General features: G+C 43.9%; 1 protein-coding gene across 1 annotated transcript; it reads right to left on the bottom strand.

Moving 5' to 3' along the window:
- Nucleotides 1-1,221: 1,221 nt before the first annotated feature.
- Nucleotides 1,222-6,702, bottom strand: LOC146036875 (cis-aconitate decarboxylase-like). The gene is made up of 6 exons (XM_083160729.1): nt 6,682-6,702; nt 5,241-5,295; nt 4,760-4,947; nt 3,670-3,774; nt 3,380-3,585; nt 1,222-2,181 (listed from the first exon to the last, which is right to left on the bottom strand). Exons 1-6 carry the CDS (start codon nt 6,700-6,702, stop codon nt 1,260-1,262), a joined length of 1,497 nt encoding a protein of 498 aa, XP_083016855.1. The 3' UTR covers nt 1,222-1,259.
- Nucleotides 6,703-19,307: the final 12,605 nt, after the last annotated feature.

Here is a 19,307-nt window from a genome sequence, read left to right as displayed (position 1 = left end):
TGAAATAATTATACGCTTGTAGCTTCTTGTTTTCTAGAACAGTTTTCTGCTTATTTTGAAATATTTTGATCAATACCCTTTGATCAGGTTATGCAGACATCATACAGGTCAAATACTTCAAAAGCATGGGTTAGTGCCCCACGCTTATATATGAAACAGTAGGACCTAGTAGTATGACTTAATGCTCAATATTTATTTATATATGAGCATAGTACAGTACAGTTGATCGGCAGAGGGAATTGGTCTGCCACATATGCACAGGAATGTCGCTGTACCTTTTACTACTATGACAATACTAGTAAGCCCGCTTGAAGCAAATGCTTTGAAAGCTACCTTGTGATTACTTCTGTGTTTGTGCATGTTTCAGAGAGAAAGAGATGCATCATTGGCAGTGTTTCGGAGACACACAAACGGACACTAGACATATATATATATATATATATATATATATCCAAAGGACCAATATTTAATCGTTTTCCTTCTCCCTTTTCTTACACCTGCTCAACCTATTACCCTCTTCTTATTATTTGTTTTTATCCAATTTATGGACATTGTATTTATTTGTATTTACTGTAATTCACAGTGTGACCATCGTTGCCTACTGTTGTATTGTGCCCCTGAGGAAGTCGTGTTCACGACGAAACGTGCTGGGCCTATTGGGCGCATTTCGACTGTTGACCTGAATTGTGTTTATGTCATTTTATACATTGTAAAGTGTATCAATTCGACCTTTGTTTATACTGCTATGCTCTGTGAGCAAATGTTTATTAAATTTTTCCTATTTTAAACCATACTGTCTTAAATAATTGAAAGGTCCTAGCGCACCCTGAAAACCCCTTTTCTCTCTCTCTCTCTCTCTATATATATATATATATATTGGTAGACATTTACCATCAAATGTAGACCCACAATCTCATTAATATGCCAAGAAGATGTGGCATCTGTGGACCTAGTAATACCTTGCCTAGCTAAGTTGCTATAACCTCACCAGACACATTGGTCTGCTATAAATCAGAGATGTGGGGGTGATGATGCCAGCCTTCAAAGATGTAGCAAAGCAACAAAGATGCAATTTCATTATATAACTATTTTCAGTTTTTGACAGGTGTGTTACACATTGTAGCTATTTTAACAGTTTAATGTTTCATAAATCCAACAAGAAAAATAGATATAAATACTAATACATTAATTAATAAATACCATCCTAAAGTCCGGCTTTAGAATTGCTGTAAACAGAGAAAGAGTAAATCTTATATGAGTTACTGAAGTAGCAATGGCAGTAGGGAGCTGTCTCTGACACTCTCTAGATTGTCTACTATCTGTATTACACCTTGCACCTGGTCTTCCTGCAGGACATGTCTGGCATTGGAGGAGAATTTCTTCAGCAGTGATTCTCTGCTCAGCGGTTTTCTCCAATGTCCATAAAAAGTGTCACATTTCGCGGTCACCAGATCCCCATTTCTCAGCAGCAGAGCCACCTCTGCATACATCTTGTCAAAGTTGGCTTCATTATCTTGAGGATGTTCCACCACCACTTTGCTCAGGAGATTATGGAGTTCTTTACGAAACATGGTGTCTTCATGGAAGGAACGGACATTTACTTCCCCATCCAGGAGTGCGGTGCAGGCATTAAACTGGAAAGAGTGGCGGGCCTGGTGCTCTGATTCTGGATAGGGCCTGTTAATGTATTTGGATACTGGGACTCTAAGAACTATAGACTGAATAGCGGATGGGTCAAATGAGCCATATTGTTGGACAAATCTATTCCTAACTGAGACGGCAGCATCAGCGATCCAGTGCATTCCTAGATGTGCAGGAAAGGACTTGAATGCAATGTCTTGCTTCTCAAGGAGAAATTCATACTGATTACCTGGTGGAGATAATGGCTTAGGCTGGTAATCGCCATAAAATGCACTAAACCCAGCGCAGCCGGGCACATCATCCAGTATGAGAGTATTGGCCTCCATTCCCTTAGCAGCCAGGATAGCAGCTTCCAGACCTAACCTTGTGGCATTGCCAATATGCAGGGGCTTGGCCAGGGTGGCAGCATTTGCCATAGGAGCACCAGCGAGTGAGGCTGCTATCGCCAGGGCATGAGTGCATTGATCTTTGTCCAATGAGAGAAGTTTTGCTGATGCTGCTGCACTTCCCATGGTGCCAACCACGGATGGTGGATGAAATCTGTATTGAGGAAATATACGTTATTAATTTGTATGACAATAACATATACACGTTATCTGGTATAATAATAACAACATTTACTGGTAAAATAAAAACATTTACAGTATTTGTTAATAAGATGATCATGCCGTATAGTTCCATATCCAGCTAAAATATCATTTTCTTTAGCACAATGCCTGTTTTTCCCATTATTGGTTGTATATAAACCCTCCCTCCCGGCAGCCTAATCCTAACCTTCCCTCAGGTAGCCTCACCCCATACCTCCCAACATGTGAAGGACAGGTAGTCAGATCCTGTGCGAGGCCATGCCCCCATTTTGGTCGATGTGGGGACATGGCCTGCTCTGTGAGGCCCTGGCCATGCCCCCAGCCACTCTGTATCCGGGAATAGATGATGTATGCAATAGGGAATAGATGCATTTGCACAGTTTCTATTCACCGCAGAGCACACGGGGCCTTCCCAAAAAAACAGGGCATTCCAGCGTAAATCGGGACAGTTACGAGGTATGTTACCCTAGGTACCCTATTCCTCCAACCTCCTGGCCTAAAGCTAACCCTCCCACATACGTATGTTCGGGATGGCAACAGTCGGGATTCCAGCACCGATATTATGACTTCTGCCAACCCATCCACCGGGATGATAAAGTTAGGCACTTAGAAGGGGAGACTAGGTGTAGGATGTGGGGCAGGGATTTAGATTCAGGTGACATGGTATGGGGGTTAGGGTAGGCACTACCGGGAAGTGTTAAGCTGGGCACACACCGCGCCCTCCGTTATAGTTAACTATATTGGTGGTGCCAAAGGAGAATCATATAGTGCCAACACACTGACCGTTTTCGGTCAAGGATGTCACCCACCCCATGTTCTGCACATGCATTTTCTGATGACATTGAGCATGCATCATTAACGACATTGGGGGTAAGCCCTAATTGTGCTTATCGTTAATGATGTATCACCCACTGTGTTCCCATCTATAGGCTGCAGGAGGGAGGCTTAGGATAAAATGTGGGGAGGGAGGGTTGGAGGACAGTTAAGTAGACTTGCAAGAACCCTGGTAATGTCACTGTTTGTACGTCGATTGTTCGCATCCCCCACTTCCTTCATCCGGATGTATATACATGCACACACACAAACACAGACACACACAAACATAATTCATTTGTTGAATATTTCATTAACAATAGGGACTAACTACTCACTTTTTGGGAATGCTCTTTGCTTCGCTGGAGAAACCCATAAGTCTTCCTTGTATTTCAATCCCCACATTGAAAGCTGTCAGCAGTTCCTCACCACTGATCTTTCTGCCTTGTGCAAGTATCTGTGACAGTGCCAGGATGGCAGGAAGCACGGCACCAGAAGGGTGTGTGGCAGGGTGCCACGTGTCATCAAAGTCCATGGAGTGAGCCTAAGGGGAATGTGATGATTAGATTCACTGTGCAGCTTTAGAATCATTACGGTATTACTCTTATTTATAGTAAAGGCTACTTACAGCTACTCCATTGGCATACGCAGCCAGGGTTGGGGAGAGCTTTAAACCTTTTTGCCCATAGACAGAACAAAGGGCAGAATTTCCAGATGTTGAAGAATACAGGTCCTGAAACAAGAAAACAATATGATGTTAATCTTTAAAACATTTGTTAAAAGCTTGTATAAGAAGAATAGATTCGGGTCTTATGGTCCACAAACTTGCCGACCTTAGTGTTTCTGAATTATTGTATAACTATAATTTGAGGCAGCGTTCTCCTACATTTTGGGGTATGGTGACCTTGCATAAGGATCGCACCAACGTAACAGTTATACGCTCACTGACTGATATTTCACATATATATATTCTATTATACTAAATAAAATACTATATTGTATTTATCTCTCACCACAATGGAATCCAGTAACGGTGTAGTTGTTTTATAATAGCATTTGCAGATTGTCCATATGAACGGATGACATCGTATCTTAGGGAGCTCTCCCTTCTGACTGTACGAATATTCTTATGATATTTTCACTGTGACTTAGGGCCTTATTCTAGTTCACTCTTTCTGACAAAATCCTTCTTAGATGGACAAACCTATGTGCACTGCAGGGGGCAGATGTTACTTGTGCAGAGAGAATTAGATTTGGGTGGGGTTTTATTTCAAAATGAGATCTATATTGCAGTGTAAAAATAAAGCAGTCAGTATTTACCCTGCACAGAAACAAAATATCTCAGTCAAATCTAATTCTCTCTGCACATTTTACATCTGCCCCCCCTGCAGTGCACATGGTTTTGTCCATCTAAGAAGGAAATTGTCAGAAACAGTGAACTAGAATAACCCCGTTAGTGACACGTAGGTGATCACCAGTTATAGAATTTATTTCTCAATTTGATTAATCTTTCAAATTTTCTCCCTACCCTCTCATATAAGGGTTAATAATTGTGTACAATATTCAATTTACATATCTATTTGATCCATTACTTATTACATTATACTTTCATACAGTATTCAGAATACAGTTTTTATCTTTCAGTCCATAGTTCTGTAACCATATCCTCATAACTCAAATGATGACATACACTATCACAGATCATCCCCATGTATTACCTGGCAGTATTTCACCACGATATTGAAGACATGAGTTGTGCTGCCGACCAGTCCGACCCCAATGCTGTCCAGGATCATGCGCTTGCTTCTGTGCCGCACAATAGCAGACAGGTGATCTGGACGGATCTCATGGATGAATGAGGCAAAAGTGTTGGTGACGGATTCATCTAACTGGTTTCCCACAGCCACTGATAAGAGACACAGCACATTAACATTTCTTCTAACTTTCCTGATTTACATTTCTTTTTTCAATTCAAATGGGGCCATTTTTAATCTTATGAAACTTTCAAAATAGTATTTACCCTGTTTTATTAAATACTAGAACTTTTTACTAATTATACACTAGGGTAACAGCTCAAGGTTAATGTCTCATTGGCACCATATATATGTTACAAATATTGTATTGATAACATGATTGCAGTCACCAATTTAATTTCAAAATAATAATAATGATAATGAAGTGGATAGTGAAGATATTTACCTTTCTCTGTCAACTTGTGAATTTGCCTTGATAGTTGATGAAGGCTCTTTGTGTTCTAAGAATGATAAAAAAAAAATTATTGAATATATATTCGTTATATATTGTAGCATACATGTTAATGCCTTGTGATGGTAACATCTGTAGTTTAAATACTATGTGAATATAATATACTCTAATGTACTCTATGTGCTGTGAAATCCACAGAGAGCTCTATTTTATCAATGCACACTCTTATCCTGGTCACTGTAACCATGTCCTATGACACTTTATCATGTTGTGCTGCTTGTTACATCCAACATGAACATTTAAGCAATTAGTTCTAATTGTACAATTAGTACTCATTAGGCAAAATGCGGTAGTTAGCAGCATAATGAATCATATGAATAATAATATAGGTATAGGTAATAGGTAATATTTAGCTATTATAACTAAGATATATATATATATATATATATATATATATTTTCATCCCTGCTTGATGCTGTACTGTAATCCACAAAAAGTTCCTAGTGTGCGCAAGCACACATGGCCAATAAAGTTGATTCTATTCTATTCTATTCTAAGTTGACGTTTTTTTCCATATTATTTATATAGATATTTGAAGCTTTGTACAGTATCTTTACATTAGGTATTACACATCTCCTTGGCAACATTATAAACTATAATAGATTTTGTGTAATTATCTTATATATTTTTACTGTTTTTTTTTACGGAGAGTATTTATCAGAGATTGTAGAGAGATAAAATTGTTACATATAAAGTACTAACCAATTAGACCTTAACTGTCATTTTTTAAACACGTCTCATAACATGTAAGGCTGAAGGCACATTTTTTCTCTCACCAAGCTTCAGTATTTACCCCCTTAAAATAGCATTTTCTCTTATTTTATTTATTTTATATACAAGGAATCCCTATTACAAATGCTTTTCTACTTTCAATGCCTTCCTATGTTCAGTGGTTCCAGTGACATATCTGTTCCTAGCCTTGTGTACAGCACTTGCTACAGCTTACGCACCCACAAACACCTTTATGCAAGTTTATGCATTGTTCAAACTTAACTAACCAATGCTAAGCTGCTGTTGTTACACCAGTGATGGCCCACAGCCTACTGTAATTGGTAACAGAATACTGTATATGGCATTGGGTCATATTGGGAAGTTTGGTATACATGTAAATATTTTATATAAGCAAATGTAATATTTTTATATGACACATACTATAGATACAATAATAAACCATACGATATAAATACAATAATATGAACATACAAAATAATGGTGACATTACAATTATCTTCAAGTTGGTTAGTAGTGTAGATCTATTTACAAAAGGTTTTTAGTATATTTGATCAAATTGAAATATGGAATAATGTATCTTATATTGTATAATATTTTTCCAAAATGCATAAAATATCTACATTTACATTGGAAGAGTACTTACTTTAGCAGCTGTAGAAAGCATCTTGAATTAAGGTTTGTTTTATAATGTGAACTGCTTCTTCTGATGGCTAATTCTATGTTGGTTGAGGGGATGTCTACAGTATGTGCACATCCAAATCTATGTATCCTTATATCATGGTGCGGTGTGTGGGCGTTACACAAACAGATTACACCTGGGAAACAGGTGCAGCTATAGTGCTGGGAACTGTTCCAGGAAGTACTGTAAAGAGAAGAAACTTCCCAGGAAGCCACTATTAACAAGTCATCCCTAGGGGTCTAATACCTAAGGCATTTTATTAGCAATTAGTTTCTATGTCATATAAAGTGATGATATGATACTGTAACAATGTTGATCTATCTTTATGTTTTTTATCTTCCTAGTCAGAACTGAAAGGTTAATAATAACAAAACCTGACAACTTTTCACTGTATAAATCAAATTCAAAACATAGAAAAGTAAACTGTTAAGGTGCCCACACACTAGAAAGATCTGCGATCGTAAGATGTGCACATAAATTAGCCTTCAAATCTTTTGCCTGTCCCGGACAAAAGATTTCAGACAAGCGCACATCTTTACCAAAGATTTTTCTTAAGATCCCGTGTGCGTTCCTATGGATCTTTTGTTAAATCTTCTGATCTTTCATGCAGCACGTAAGATCAGAAGATTTAGCAAAAGATCCATGGGTGCGCGCATCGGACCAAAATTATCGGTAAACATCGGATGATATATCGGTCGATTTATTGGAAATTGGCAAATTGGCCAAAAAATCGTTCTAGTGTATGGGCACCTTAAGACAGAAAATTCGAACAAACTCTTATTGCCACGTTCAAATATATTTTATATTTTATAATGTAATTTCTTACTTATTTTCATTTAGCCATCGGCTTAGTTTAGCCACAGGTGTTTCTAATTGCTGATAATATTTCCTGATATATTGGGGGTAATTCAGTCCTGATTGCACGGCGAATGTTCTACGGCCAGCAATCAGGTAGCTATAGTTAATTCCCATCATGTAAATTCATATGTACGCCGTGCGAGTGGTTGTGCACACCTAGCAAAGATTTTGTTGCCGTGTGAAAATATAATTGTAAGACGCTCATCGTCTAGCTCTTTGCCTAGGGTGCTGGCCGCTGGAGGGCGGCAGTTTGGAACTTGTCCGCGCCGCATCACCCGCCAAGCCCCCCCCCATGAAAGTCACAGCGCCGCCGGACACCCCCCCTCTCCTCCCGGCAGAGTTGCGGCAGGCAGCGCCGCATCGCACGGCAAGCCCCCCCCCCCGGAACGTCACAGCGCTGGACCCATCCTCTCCCCTCCCTGGGGAGAGTCGCGGCCGCGCATAGCAAGCCCCCGCGAAGGTCACGGCGCCATGCGCCGCATCACTGGACCTGGCAGCGTGGCCCCCCTGGAGCGGGTAAGTGTTAGAGCACCGGGGCGCCCACCCCCTCCCCGCCTGTGGCGCTGTATATATATATATATATATATATATATCCTGCCTTCCTGATAACTTGAAGATCATGCAGAAAGGTGTCAGCGCCAGGAATCCCTGAATATTTTAACTAGATGAACACAGAATATTCCTTCTTTTCTTTTGTATTAAATTCTGGCCATGGGGCAAAGCTGACACAGTATCATGATGTCATGTCCAGTCCAGCAATAGCTGTAATTACTGTAAGTGACTTTATGGAGACTGTCTACACTGGAGACTGTCTACACTCATTAGCACCACCAAAAACGTGACTGTATGTAAATGCTTCTAGATATACAAAGAGAAACCACTCAGCTATTGTAAAGGTCCAGTTTCTATTGTATCACTGAATAAAAGAAAAGATCATCAGTGTTTTCAGCAATGCTGGTAAGGTGCATGTGCACTGCATCTATTTACCTCACTGGGTGACAGGATGCACTCCCAGCTACACACCACCCCCCTTCCCCCCTGGGACACTTGGGAGGTATGAGTATATGTGATGTGTTTTAGTGGAAGTTGACTAGGCAGAAGCCATAACATTTATAGAAGGCTATAAAGAAATGATCTTGGAAAAAGTGCTACGGTATAATAGCAGGTTAATAGCAGGTGTACACAGGGGTGTGGTACGGAGCTCCAACGGGGGGATCCCGACGGTAAGTATCCTGATGTCGGAATCCCTACTGCGGGTGCTCCAACAGGGGGGCGAGCGCAAAGAAGCAGACCCCACAAGGGAGACCCCCTATGAGTCTGGATCCCCCCTGTCGGAGCACCAGCAGTCGGGAAACTGACATCCGGATACTGACTGTCGGGATCCCCCCTGTCGGAGCTTCCAGGGCCGCCGACAGGGGGGGTGCCAGGGGTACAGCTGTCCTGGGCCCCGGCCTCTAGAGGGAAAGTATAGGAAAGCCCACTGCAATAACAGCACACTGACAGAGAAGTCACAAAGGTAACACATGCTTTCTAGACATAGATTCCTGGCAACCAGTGAATGAAGAAAGACCTAAGGGTATAGTTTTCAGTAAACAGTCACTAGGGAGGGAAAGCGGAACTACTGTAATCGCATCGTTAATCCTATTAATAGATAGAAGCTAAAGAGCTGATGTATAATACTGGGAAAATCCAGAGACAGTATGAACAAATGTATACAAAATGTAATTACTCTGCGCTTAAATTAATCTTAATAATACAATTGCTGACTGGTAAGAAATAATTCAAGACACACAAATTAATATCAAAGAGAATCTTTATCTCTTGGAAAAATTGAAAAATAGACAATTAGATAAAATCTCAATAAAGCAGGACAAAGACATATATACAAAAAATAAAGACACGAATAAACTATATTTCATGTAATTAAATATCAATTTAAAGGTGTAGGGAGGACAGGTACAAATTCTGCTCATAAAGTCCCAATATTCCGCTATAGATGATGTTGTTTACGTGAATAGAAGTAATTAATAAAATGGTATACATGTTACCAACAGGTAAGCATGGTGAAAATACACCTCCGATGGATGTGGTAGTCCTCCATCAAGGCAGTATACGTTGCAGCAGGGAGCCAGGTGATTGAAATAGAGATATTATGGTTTTGTGCCCAGAAAGCCCCAGACGAGTGCAGGGATCTGCTTTCAGAGCACCGCTGCACCCGATGTCACAGTGGCCGGGCCGTGAGATGGAATCGCTCTGGTGCCGTGCCAAGGCTGGCAGTTGATGTTTGCTGGTAGTACTACTTACGAGCATATTGTTCTCTGGCTTGTATTCATTAGCAGGGCTCGTACCAGCCACAAAGGTCCCGGACAATGGTGCTGTGGATGAATATTAGCAGATAAATGGAGCAGAACTCTTGTAGCAAGGTCCAAATATTTTTCGCTAATGCGTTTTCAGAAACGAAATGCGAGAGATTTGTTCTGATTTCCTGAAATACAAACACACTGACTTTAGGGGTTCCAAGTTGAATCACTGGTGGTTCCAAGTGGAAATGAGTCCTGGCTTGAGTCTTTTGTCAGTTCAGAACTCAATAAAAAATAATAATAATAAACCCTCAGATTGCATGTAAATTACATGAGTCTTTTCCCTTTTTTAAATTTTTTTTGTGAAATCTGCCCTTGTAGGTTTGTCCAGCCCCAGGAAAACCCACCACTCAAAGGGTAAAGCATCTACTTAAGGGGGTCTGTTTATTGTGTTGTATTCAGTGTGAGAGGCGGGGCAGGTACTTTTTACTCAGGCCGGGTCTCTTACTCGGGCCGCGCTCCACCACCGCGCTCCTCCACTGCCTTCTGCAGCAGCCCCTGCTTTCCTGGGGCTGCTGCTGCTGGGTTCTGCTGTTTGCGGCCGCATGGAGAAGTTCGGGGCCACTTGGGGGGGCATGAGAGTGCTCAGGTGTTCAGATGCTCAACCATTTGTCTGTTCGGGCATTCCTGTGTTTGGACAACACACGAACAGTCGAGCGCGGCTGAACCTCCCTGAGATGTCCTGACCCTCCCCAAGGGCGGTGACGTGGAGGATCAGCAATGGGGGGGAGATCATTGACAGGAGGATGTGGAGCGCCAGTGATTCACTGATGGAGGCACCAATGGCGCACCCTTTCTTTACGGTGGCATGTACGGAAATTTCTCGCAAAGCTCAACCCGAGAAATTTCCGGCCTTAGCACCGAAGCGGTTAAAAGCCTATAAGGGTCCATTAAATTAAAAACATTTCACCTTACAAAACTTTTGAGAATTGCATAAGCATACACTTTCACCCGTCTGTCGACACCTCCCAGGTGATGGAACATTGTGGAGCAGGTAGGAGATGACAGAGCAATATACGTCAAACATAGTAATGGTTAATCTCCCTACTATTCATGTGCTCCCTCTCTCTCTGACTTGCTGCTGTCCTTACTGGTCCTGATGCCTGAAGGACTGGCCAAGCAGATCTGCCTCCCTATGCTCTGCTGTGCCAGCATGCTAACATAGCGGTGTGCTACTTAACTATGGCCCTTATTCTGATCAGTGCGGATATATCCGCGTGCGTTCGGGCCGCCGATGTTTTGTGTCTGCGCATGTGCAGAGGCGTCTCTGCGCATGTGCGAGCGGGGCGTACGGCCAAATCCTGCATGATATGTGAACACTCCGAACAGGGGGTGGAGAGGGGCGTGAAGGGCTATTTGGGCTCATTACCATATGCATACGCCCCGCGTTTCATGGGAGTTCCCATGAAAACGCTGGGCGTACGTATGGTAATGCGGCCGTGACGCACGTGTAGGGGGCGGACATATGACATCGCCGGATGTCAGCTGCCCGCCCAGATCCCTGCTTTTGCATGGAAAAATGCCCGTGTGGTCTGAGGTTGCGGGTGCTGGTGGAGCACTCGGTCCTGCATTCGATGGTCTGCGACCATCGAATGATGGGGGAGGTTCCCTTAGATGGAGGAGGCGTATTCCGTGAAAAATACACGTGCGGTCCGTTGGGCCAGCTTCTTACTGCATACGGACGGAGTTGGCGTTCCGTATGGAAGGCGGGGTTTCGCACGCACGGTCCTGGCCGCATAATCGGCTCTGGCCGCACCGATCAGAATAAGGGCCCATGTGACTCTTGACACACTCTTGATATGCATGGCCACACACCCATGATGCGTGGTCCCGCTCATTTGCCCATGCTGCCAGTGTACACACAATAAATGTACCCCACCCATCCTCACTTCATGGCATTTCTACTTACTTATTGTGTACATTACGGAGTGGGCTATTATACCTAAAATGAATATGTACATAAACTGGAAGTTAGAAGACATGAAGGGGGAAATTTACTAAGAATACAAATACAAACAATTGTATTCGTATTCTTGCTACGAATGAATACAACTGCATACCTCGTATGCAAAGTCGTGTTCCGGAGGGGGATTTATAAAGCAGTCAAATACGACTGCTTTGTAACCCTCCGATGTCGTATTCATTCGTATTAGCTGGCCGTATATACGGCCGCTAATACGAATTCCTACAGGCAGTCTGCACGGATCAGTCAGATCCGTGCAGGCTTTAGTGTAAAAAAAAAAATAGAAATAAAAATAAATAAATAAATAAATCGGCGTGGGGTACCCCCCCACAGCTGTAACCAGCACCATTCTGAAAGAGCCGGGGCCGGTAATTAAAAATCAGGGAACCCGACAAATAGGGATTCCCCGACTTTTAACAACCAGCCCCAGGCTCCAGGTCCGGGGCTGGTTCCCAAAATATGGGGGACAACATGACTAGGGGTCCCCAGTATTTTAAGAACCATCCCCAGGCACAACCAGCCAGCAGGGTAATGCCACAGCCGGGGACACTTATTATATAAGTTCCTGCGGCCAAAGCATTAACCCCCTGACCGGTCAGCCTGGCCAGGGGTCCTGGGGGAGTGGGGACCCCCCCAATAAAGGGGTCCCCCCCTCCAGAACTTACCTGACCAGGCTGAAGCCTGATGCTGTCCCCGATGGCCCTGTGCGGTGGCCACCGGGCTGATAAAATGGTGTAAAAACTATTGTCCTATACCGTGGAACTATGAGTCCCAGCAAGCCTCCCCCGCATGCTGGGACTTGGAGAACCACAAGTCCCAGCATGCGGGGCATTAAAGGGCCCGCTGGGTCTTGTAGTTCCACAGTACAAGAAATAGTTAAATAAACACACTGACAAGCCAGAAAGATAAAAGTTTAATACATACATTACACAAACACACTGATACTTACCTATCTTAAACCCGTCGGTAGGTCCCTGGGTCCGGTCCGGTGGTTGGCTTCCGGGGCCTTGGTTCCGGGGCTTGTCCGGGTCCGGGGCTCCAGGGCTGAAGAGTCCAGGGTCCAGGATCCGTTGTAATCCAAAGGGGTACCTGTGGAAGGAAATCCTACTCACCTGGTCCTCTGGCGACCATCCCGGCATCTTCTGTTCAAGTCGCGCTGCTCCCGGCTGCTGGTACCCGCTCCGCTCGGACACTGGAGACTGAGACGCAGAGATATTCATATTTCCCCGCCTCTACTCAGAATGAATTCTATTGGCCGCCTGGCGGCCAATCAGGAGCCGAGATAGTCTGACAGTTAACAGTCAAACACAACATTTGAGAATCTTTTTATAGTAAATTATTCTTTAATGTGACTATGAATCTGTGTCATAGTTTTAATACTTGTACTGTATCTTGTACTGATATAGCGCTAGGGACCCCCAATATACAGAGAAGCCTTGACGTGGCTTGGGGGCATATCATACACCTGCGCAGGTATATGTAACCAATATCTCTGAATTCTATTATCATGTAGTGTTCGAGATTGGTTACTAATACCCCTCAGTGAGCTGGGGAACTATGTCTTCTTTTACTTACTCAGTATTAACCCCTTCCTTGCATGCACCTGAGTTGTATTACTGAACTAATTGAGCATCTACCACTATCCATATGTCTATTACAGATTTGTAAGTTTAACCCTTTGAGTGCCAACTTTGCTGTGAGCGATCCTCAAAATATCCACTCAAAATGGCAGCGACAGTGACTGTTCTTTTAGTATAAATAAATACAAATACAGCCCAGTCACTTATCTGAAGTTTAGTTAAATATTGCACCCAAAAAAAGTCACTGTAAGCTGCACTGGCATTTTAAACGGATATTTTGAGGATCTCTCACAGCAACGTTGGCACTCAAAGGGTTAATACTGTACAAAATGATTTCATGTAAACCCCAATTTTTATTCTATTCTGGATGCTGCTTCTACAACTCCTGCTCAGGTTTTAGACAAACAGGTAGAGGTTCTTAAGAGGAGCAAGATTTATCTCAGAGACAGACTGCTCAATAAGGAAATGGCAAAATGAATCCATTATATTCTGGAACCCAACGTTCATTGTTACTGACTGCTTTTCAGGGGATTGTAGGAAGCTGAAAACTATATTTCAAACTAACACTAGGTACGCCCAATGGGCCTTATTCAGAGACAAATGTGTTTGGAAAATTGGCAAAACCATGTGCACTGCAGGTGGGGCAGATGTAACATGTATAGGGGGAGATTCTCTAAAACTCTCCACCACCCTTCGCCGCCCATCGCAATTATAATTATCGCATATGTTCTAACATATGCGATAATTATAGCAAAGGACAGCTCTTGCGTTAAGAGCTGTCCTTTGCGTTGAGAGTCGCCGGGTCTCAGCAGGTCCCGGCGGCTCCCCCCTCCCTCCCACACCCGGCGCTGCTGCTGCTGCTGTGCCGGGCTCTCCTCCTCCCTGCACCCGGAAGAGGATCAGTGCAGGGAGAAGGTCACAGGTCTGGGCAGCACAGCTCTGTGCTGCCCGGACACAGGTGAGGGGGCATGGGGCGATGCGGGGCGGCGGGGGTCCGTGCAGGGTGGCGGTGGGTTCACGTTAGAAGCCCATTGGCTTCTATGGGGCATCACCAGATTTTTCTGGCGATGCCCCCCGCCACGGTAACCCGGCGGGGGATGCTTAGAGCATCCCGAAATGCGGTAAAAACCCTGATAACGGGGTTTTTACCGCATTTTTACCTTAGAGAATCTCCCCCATAGAGAGAGTTAAATTTGGGTGGGGTATGCTGAAACTGAAATCCAAATCTAACTCTCTCTATACATGTTACATCTGCCCCACCTGCAGTGCAAATGGTTTTGCCCATTTTCCAAACAAATTTGTACTGAGTTCAGATCTGAATAAGGCCCAATGCAATATATTGGCTGATCTTGCAAAACATACTTACTAATCCACTAATTTCATTGTTTGATGAATTGGGTGGGCACATTGACCCATCAGAAGTGCTGCATATTAGTCATTACATCAAGAATGTAATGATATATAGGGGGGTATTCAATCTGGGGTCACGGCAGTTGAGCTGGCCTGACAGACTTGACCCTGTCCCGTTCTCGGTCTGCTCGACTGAGGACAAGCAGGCGGACGAGAAAGGGGCGTGTTGCCACAAGCTGGGGCCGGGAGCTCTGGCCGGGAGCTCGTCACTTCCCGGCCATTCTCGGTAGAACGAGCCTGACAGCATTAAATAGGGCCTCTCATCCATCTCCCGCATCGGGAGATGGCTGCAGGTGATTGAATACCCCTAATAGGATCGTTGTATGGTGGATTGTGCATTGTGTATGGCGTGGTAATATACCGTTACATCACATTGTCAATTTAATGGGTCAATAAATTGCTGAAGTGTATACCCAGCTTAAGGCCAAATTAATCTGGAAATAGTGTAAAGATCTATAGGAAAGGTGGTTATTACAGGTGAATCCAAAGGTTCTGATTCTAAGAATTTTGCTAAATATTTCTGCGTAAATTGTGTCCTTGTTTAAGACTGAAGATGACTGACACACAGGTTATATTGATAACGCATCATGGGGAAATTACATAGAAACATAGAATGGGACAGCAGATAGGAACCATTTAGCCCATGGATTTGGGTAGATCATTAGGGTCAAGCTTGGCACACACTGTTGCATTGTGTACCCAGACAATATGCCACCTGACAATGCAACATATTGGCCTTTATTCTAGTTCACTCTTTCTGACAAAATCCTTCTTAGATGGACAAAACCATGTGCACTGCAGGTGGGGCAGATGTTACTTGTGCAGAGAGAATTAGATTTGGGTGGGGTTTTACTTCAAAGTGAGATCTATATTGCAGTGTAAAAATAAAGCGGCCAGTATTTTCCCTGCACAGAAACAAAATGACTCACCCAAATCTAATTATCTCTGCACATTTTACATCTGCCCCCTACAGTCCACATGGTTTTGTCCATCTATAGCCCTGTACACACGCTTAGATTTTTGCCTGTTTTCGATTCGATTTTGCTTATAGAAGCAAAATCAAATCGAATCCTAATCGAAATCGAATGGTTTTTGTGTCACTTTTGATCTGCTTTCGATTCGATGCGCGCTCCCGTTTTCACCAAATCGAACACAAAAATCTTCTATGCAGCCAAGGAAATCTCAATTCGATCCAGTAAATAGAATGAGTACATTGTGCCTACATTGTGAAATCCAAATCGAATCGAATGCAAAAGTACAGATCTAATGCCAAATCTAATGGGAAGATCCAATGCCAGATCTAATAGAAAATCGAATCAAACATCAAATCTAAAGCAAATCTAAGCATGTATACAGGGCTTAAGAAGGATTTTGTCAGAAAGAGTGAACTAAAATAAGGCCCATTGTACTGTGTGTACACATCAGAACAATAGAATGAAGGATGGAGCAACTTCTCGTTCCAGCCTTCATTACCTTCCATGGTGCACCATGTGATATCGTCCAGTTCGTTGTGCAGCACAGCCATACAATATCGCATGCGACTGCGGGAGTGCACAGATTTAGCACACACATTCCCAATCCAGCCAATATGTCATTCTGATCCAGCCAAAAACTACATATCCGGCTGAAAACGCTCCAGTGTGTACCTGGCATCAGGATTCCGATTCAGTTCTCAATGATGATAAAACTGTTCTCATTATCAAGTGCTTTTTTTCTGATTCATAAAATCGATACAATTACAGATTTATGAATAATTGCTGGCATTGGGATCTTTGTGATAAGATATTTGATGCAATATTGTTGATGGTGGAATAATCATGTGTTGGGGCATGGTAGGGATATGATCATGTGACTAATGCTGTGATTGTATAAAGATAAAAAAAATCTGTTACAGGAAACAAACTCTCAGATGAGGTTCAGACTTGGTGGCTGAGCTAACATCATGTGATTGGTATGGGGAGATGCCAGTGTAACCTGGGTAACCAGTGGCATGACAATGCTGGTCTTACCTGTATTATAAAATCTACTTAAGGAACAAAGAAGAAATTATTCAATAAAATGTCTAAGTAAACATAATGTCTATGTGACCACTGCATAATAGAAAATTATCTAGTTTTCTATATACAGTAGTCATTGTTTGCATGGGTGAGGTCTGCATAACTACACCTAAGCACTGCAATTCTCAGAATTAGCAATTAGAATATAAGGAAACATAATGCACTAGAAACAGTGGCATAAGCCAATGGCACATTTAAAAAGCATGGCTCGTGGTCATGTCATGGCAGTGGCCGAATAACAAATTGATATTAAATATATAATGACACATGGGGTGACATTCTATGGGATGAGATAATCTGACTTTGGCGAATTTTATCGCAAAAACGGCCGTTTTCGCACTTTTTCCCTAATTCGCATGTTTAATGAGATGCGAAAATCGGCAAAAAGTGCGGTTTTGCCGCGAAATCGCACTTTTTAAAAGTGCGATTTTTCGTTTTCGCCAGAACTCGCATCCAGATGTTTTCACATTGAAAAGTATACAATTCGCATATTTAATGAGATGCGAATTTGAAAAATGTGTCTAAAAATCTTAAAAAAATCAGACCAGGTTCTGATATGCGATTTGGCCAGAACCCTGCACAGATCATAGAGATCTGTGCATGGCCCTGTGTTAAAAAATGTGGAAAAGTGTTTTTTGGCAAAAAAATAGCGTGGGGTCCCCCCTCCTGAGCATAACCAGCCCCGGGCTCATTGAGCCGGGGCTGGTTCCAAAAATATGGGGGACAAAAAGCATAGGGGTCCCCCGTTTTTCTGAAACCAGCCCCGGACTCTTGGACCGGTCCTGGTTCCAAAAATACGGGGGACAAAAAATCTGGGGGTCCCCCGTATTTTGAAACCAGCACCGGGCTCCAACAGCCCTCGGTGTCATGCCACAACCGGGGGACACTTTTTATATAAGGTCCCCCGGCCGAAACATGAGCACCGTGGCTGGTCAGCCTTGGACGGGATACCTGGAGGAGTGGGGACCCCCCCCATAAAGGCCCCCCCCCCCAGGCTTCACCCGTCAAGGGCTGAAGCCCGGGGCTGTCACCGGCGTCCCTGGCCAGTGGACGCCGGCCTGATGGGTTAAATCTTCCATACATAACATTGCTTGATACAGGAGAACTAGAGAGTCTAGCAGACCTCCCCCGCATGCTGGGACTTGGAGAACCACAAGTCCCAGCATGCGGGGCATTAATGGGCCCGCTGGGACTTGTAGTCCACCTGTAAAAAGAACGTTAAAAAAAACACACACACAGAGAAGTAAAACTTTATTACACACACATCCACACACCTCACTTTTACAACCACATACTCACCGATCCAGGTCCAGCACTGTCCTCTTCACAGCTGGCTCCCCCCGCACTGACAGCGGGGAACCGGCTCTCTCCGATGCCGCTAACAGCCTCTGTAGTGCTGTCCCAGCGCTACAGAGGCTGAGAGCGTGATTGGCCGATGCGTCTCCATGGAGACGCATAGCTCAGCCCTGAGGCTGTTAGCGGCATCGGAGAGAGCCTCTCCAGTCCGTGAGCGGGTACCAGCTGGGAGCAGCGCGTCTGCCGGAGAAGATGCCAAGGTCGTCGCCGGGGACCAGGTGAGTAGGATTTCCTTCCTTAGGTACCCCTTTTGGACTACTTCGGATCCTGGACCCCGGAGACATCAGCCCCGGAGCCCAGGACCCCGGACCAGCCCCGGAACCGGACTCTTCAGCCCTGGAGCCCAGGACCCCGGACCCAGGGACCGACCTACAGGCTCAAGGTAGGTAAGTATCAGTATGTGTGAGTTATGTATGTATTAAACTTTTATTTTTCAGGGTGTCAGTGTGTTTTATTTAACTATTTTTTGTACCGTAGAACTACAAGTGCCAGCGGGCCCTTTAATGCCCCGCATGCTGGGACTTGTGGTTCTCCAAGTCCCAGCATGCGGGGTAGACTTGCTGGGACTCATAGTTCTACAGTAGAAGACAATAGTTTTTATTCTTTTTTTTACACTTTGCATCAGCCCGATGCCCACCGCCCAGGGGCATCGGGGACAGCCCCGGACTTTCAGCATGGGCTGGTAAGTCCTGGAGGGGGAGACCCCTTCATTGGGGGTGTCCCCACTTCCCCAGGACCCCTGCCCATGCTGACCAGCCACGGGGATAATGCTTTGGCCGCGGGACCTTATATAATAAGTGTCCCCCGGCTGTGGCATTACCCTGCTGGCTGGTTGGGTCTGGTGCTGGTTCTTAAAATACGGGGGACCCCTAGTCATTTTGTCCCCCGTATTTTGGGAACCAGCGCTGGACCTTGAGCCTGGTGCTGGTTTCATTAAATCAAGGGAACCCCTATTTGTTTGTCCCTCTGATTTTATGATACCAGCACCGGCTTTTTGAGCCCGGGG

Source organism: Crinia signifera, chromosome 9 (assembly GCF_055691185.1).
Source record: "Crinia signifera chromosome 9, ASM5569118v1, whole genome shotgun sequence".
In the NCBI taxonomy this organism is placed as follows: Eukaryota; Metazoa; Chordata; class Amphibia; order Anura; family Myobatrachidae; genus Crinia; species Crinia signifera.
This window is presented reverse-complemented; position numbering and strand designations above follow the sequence as displayed.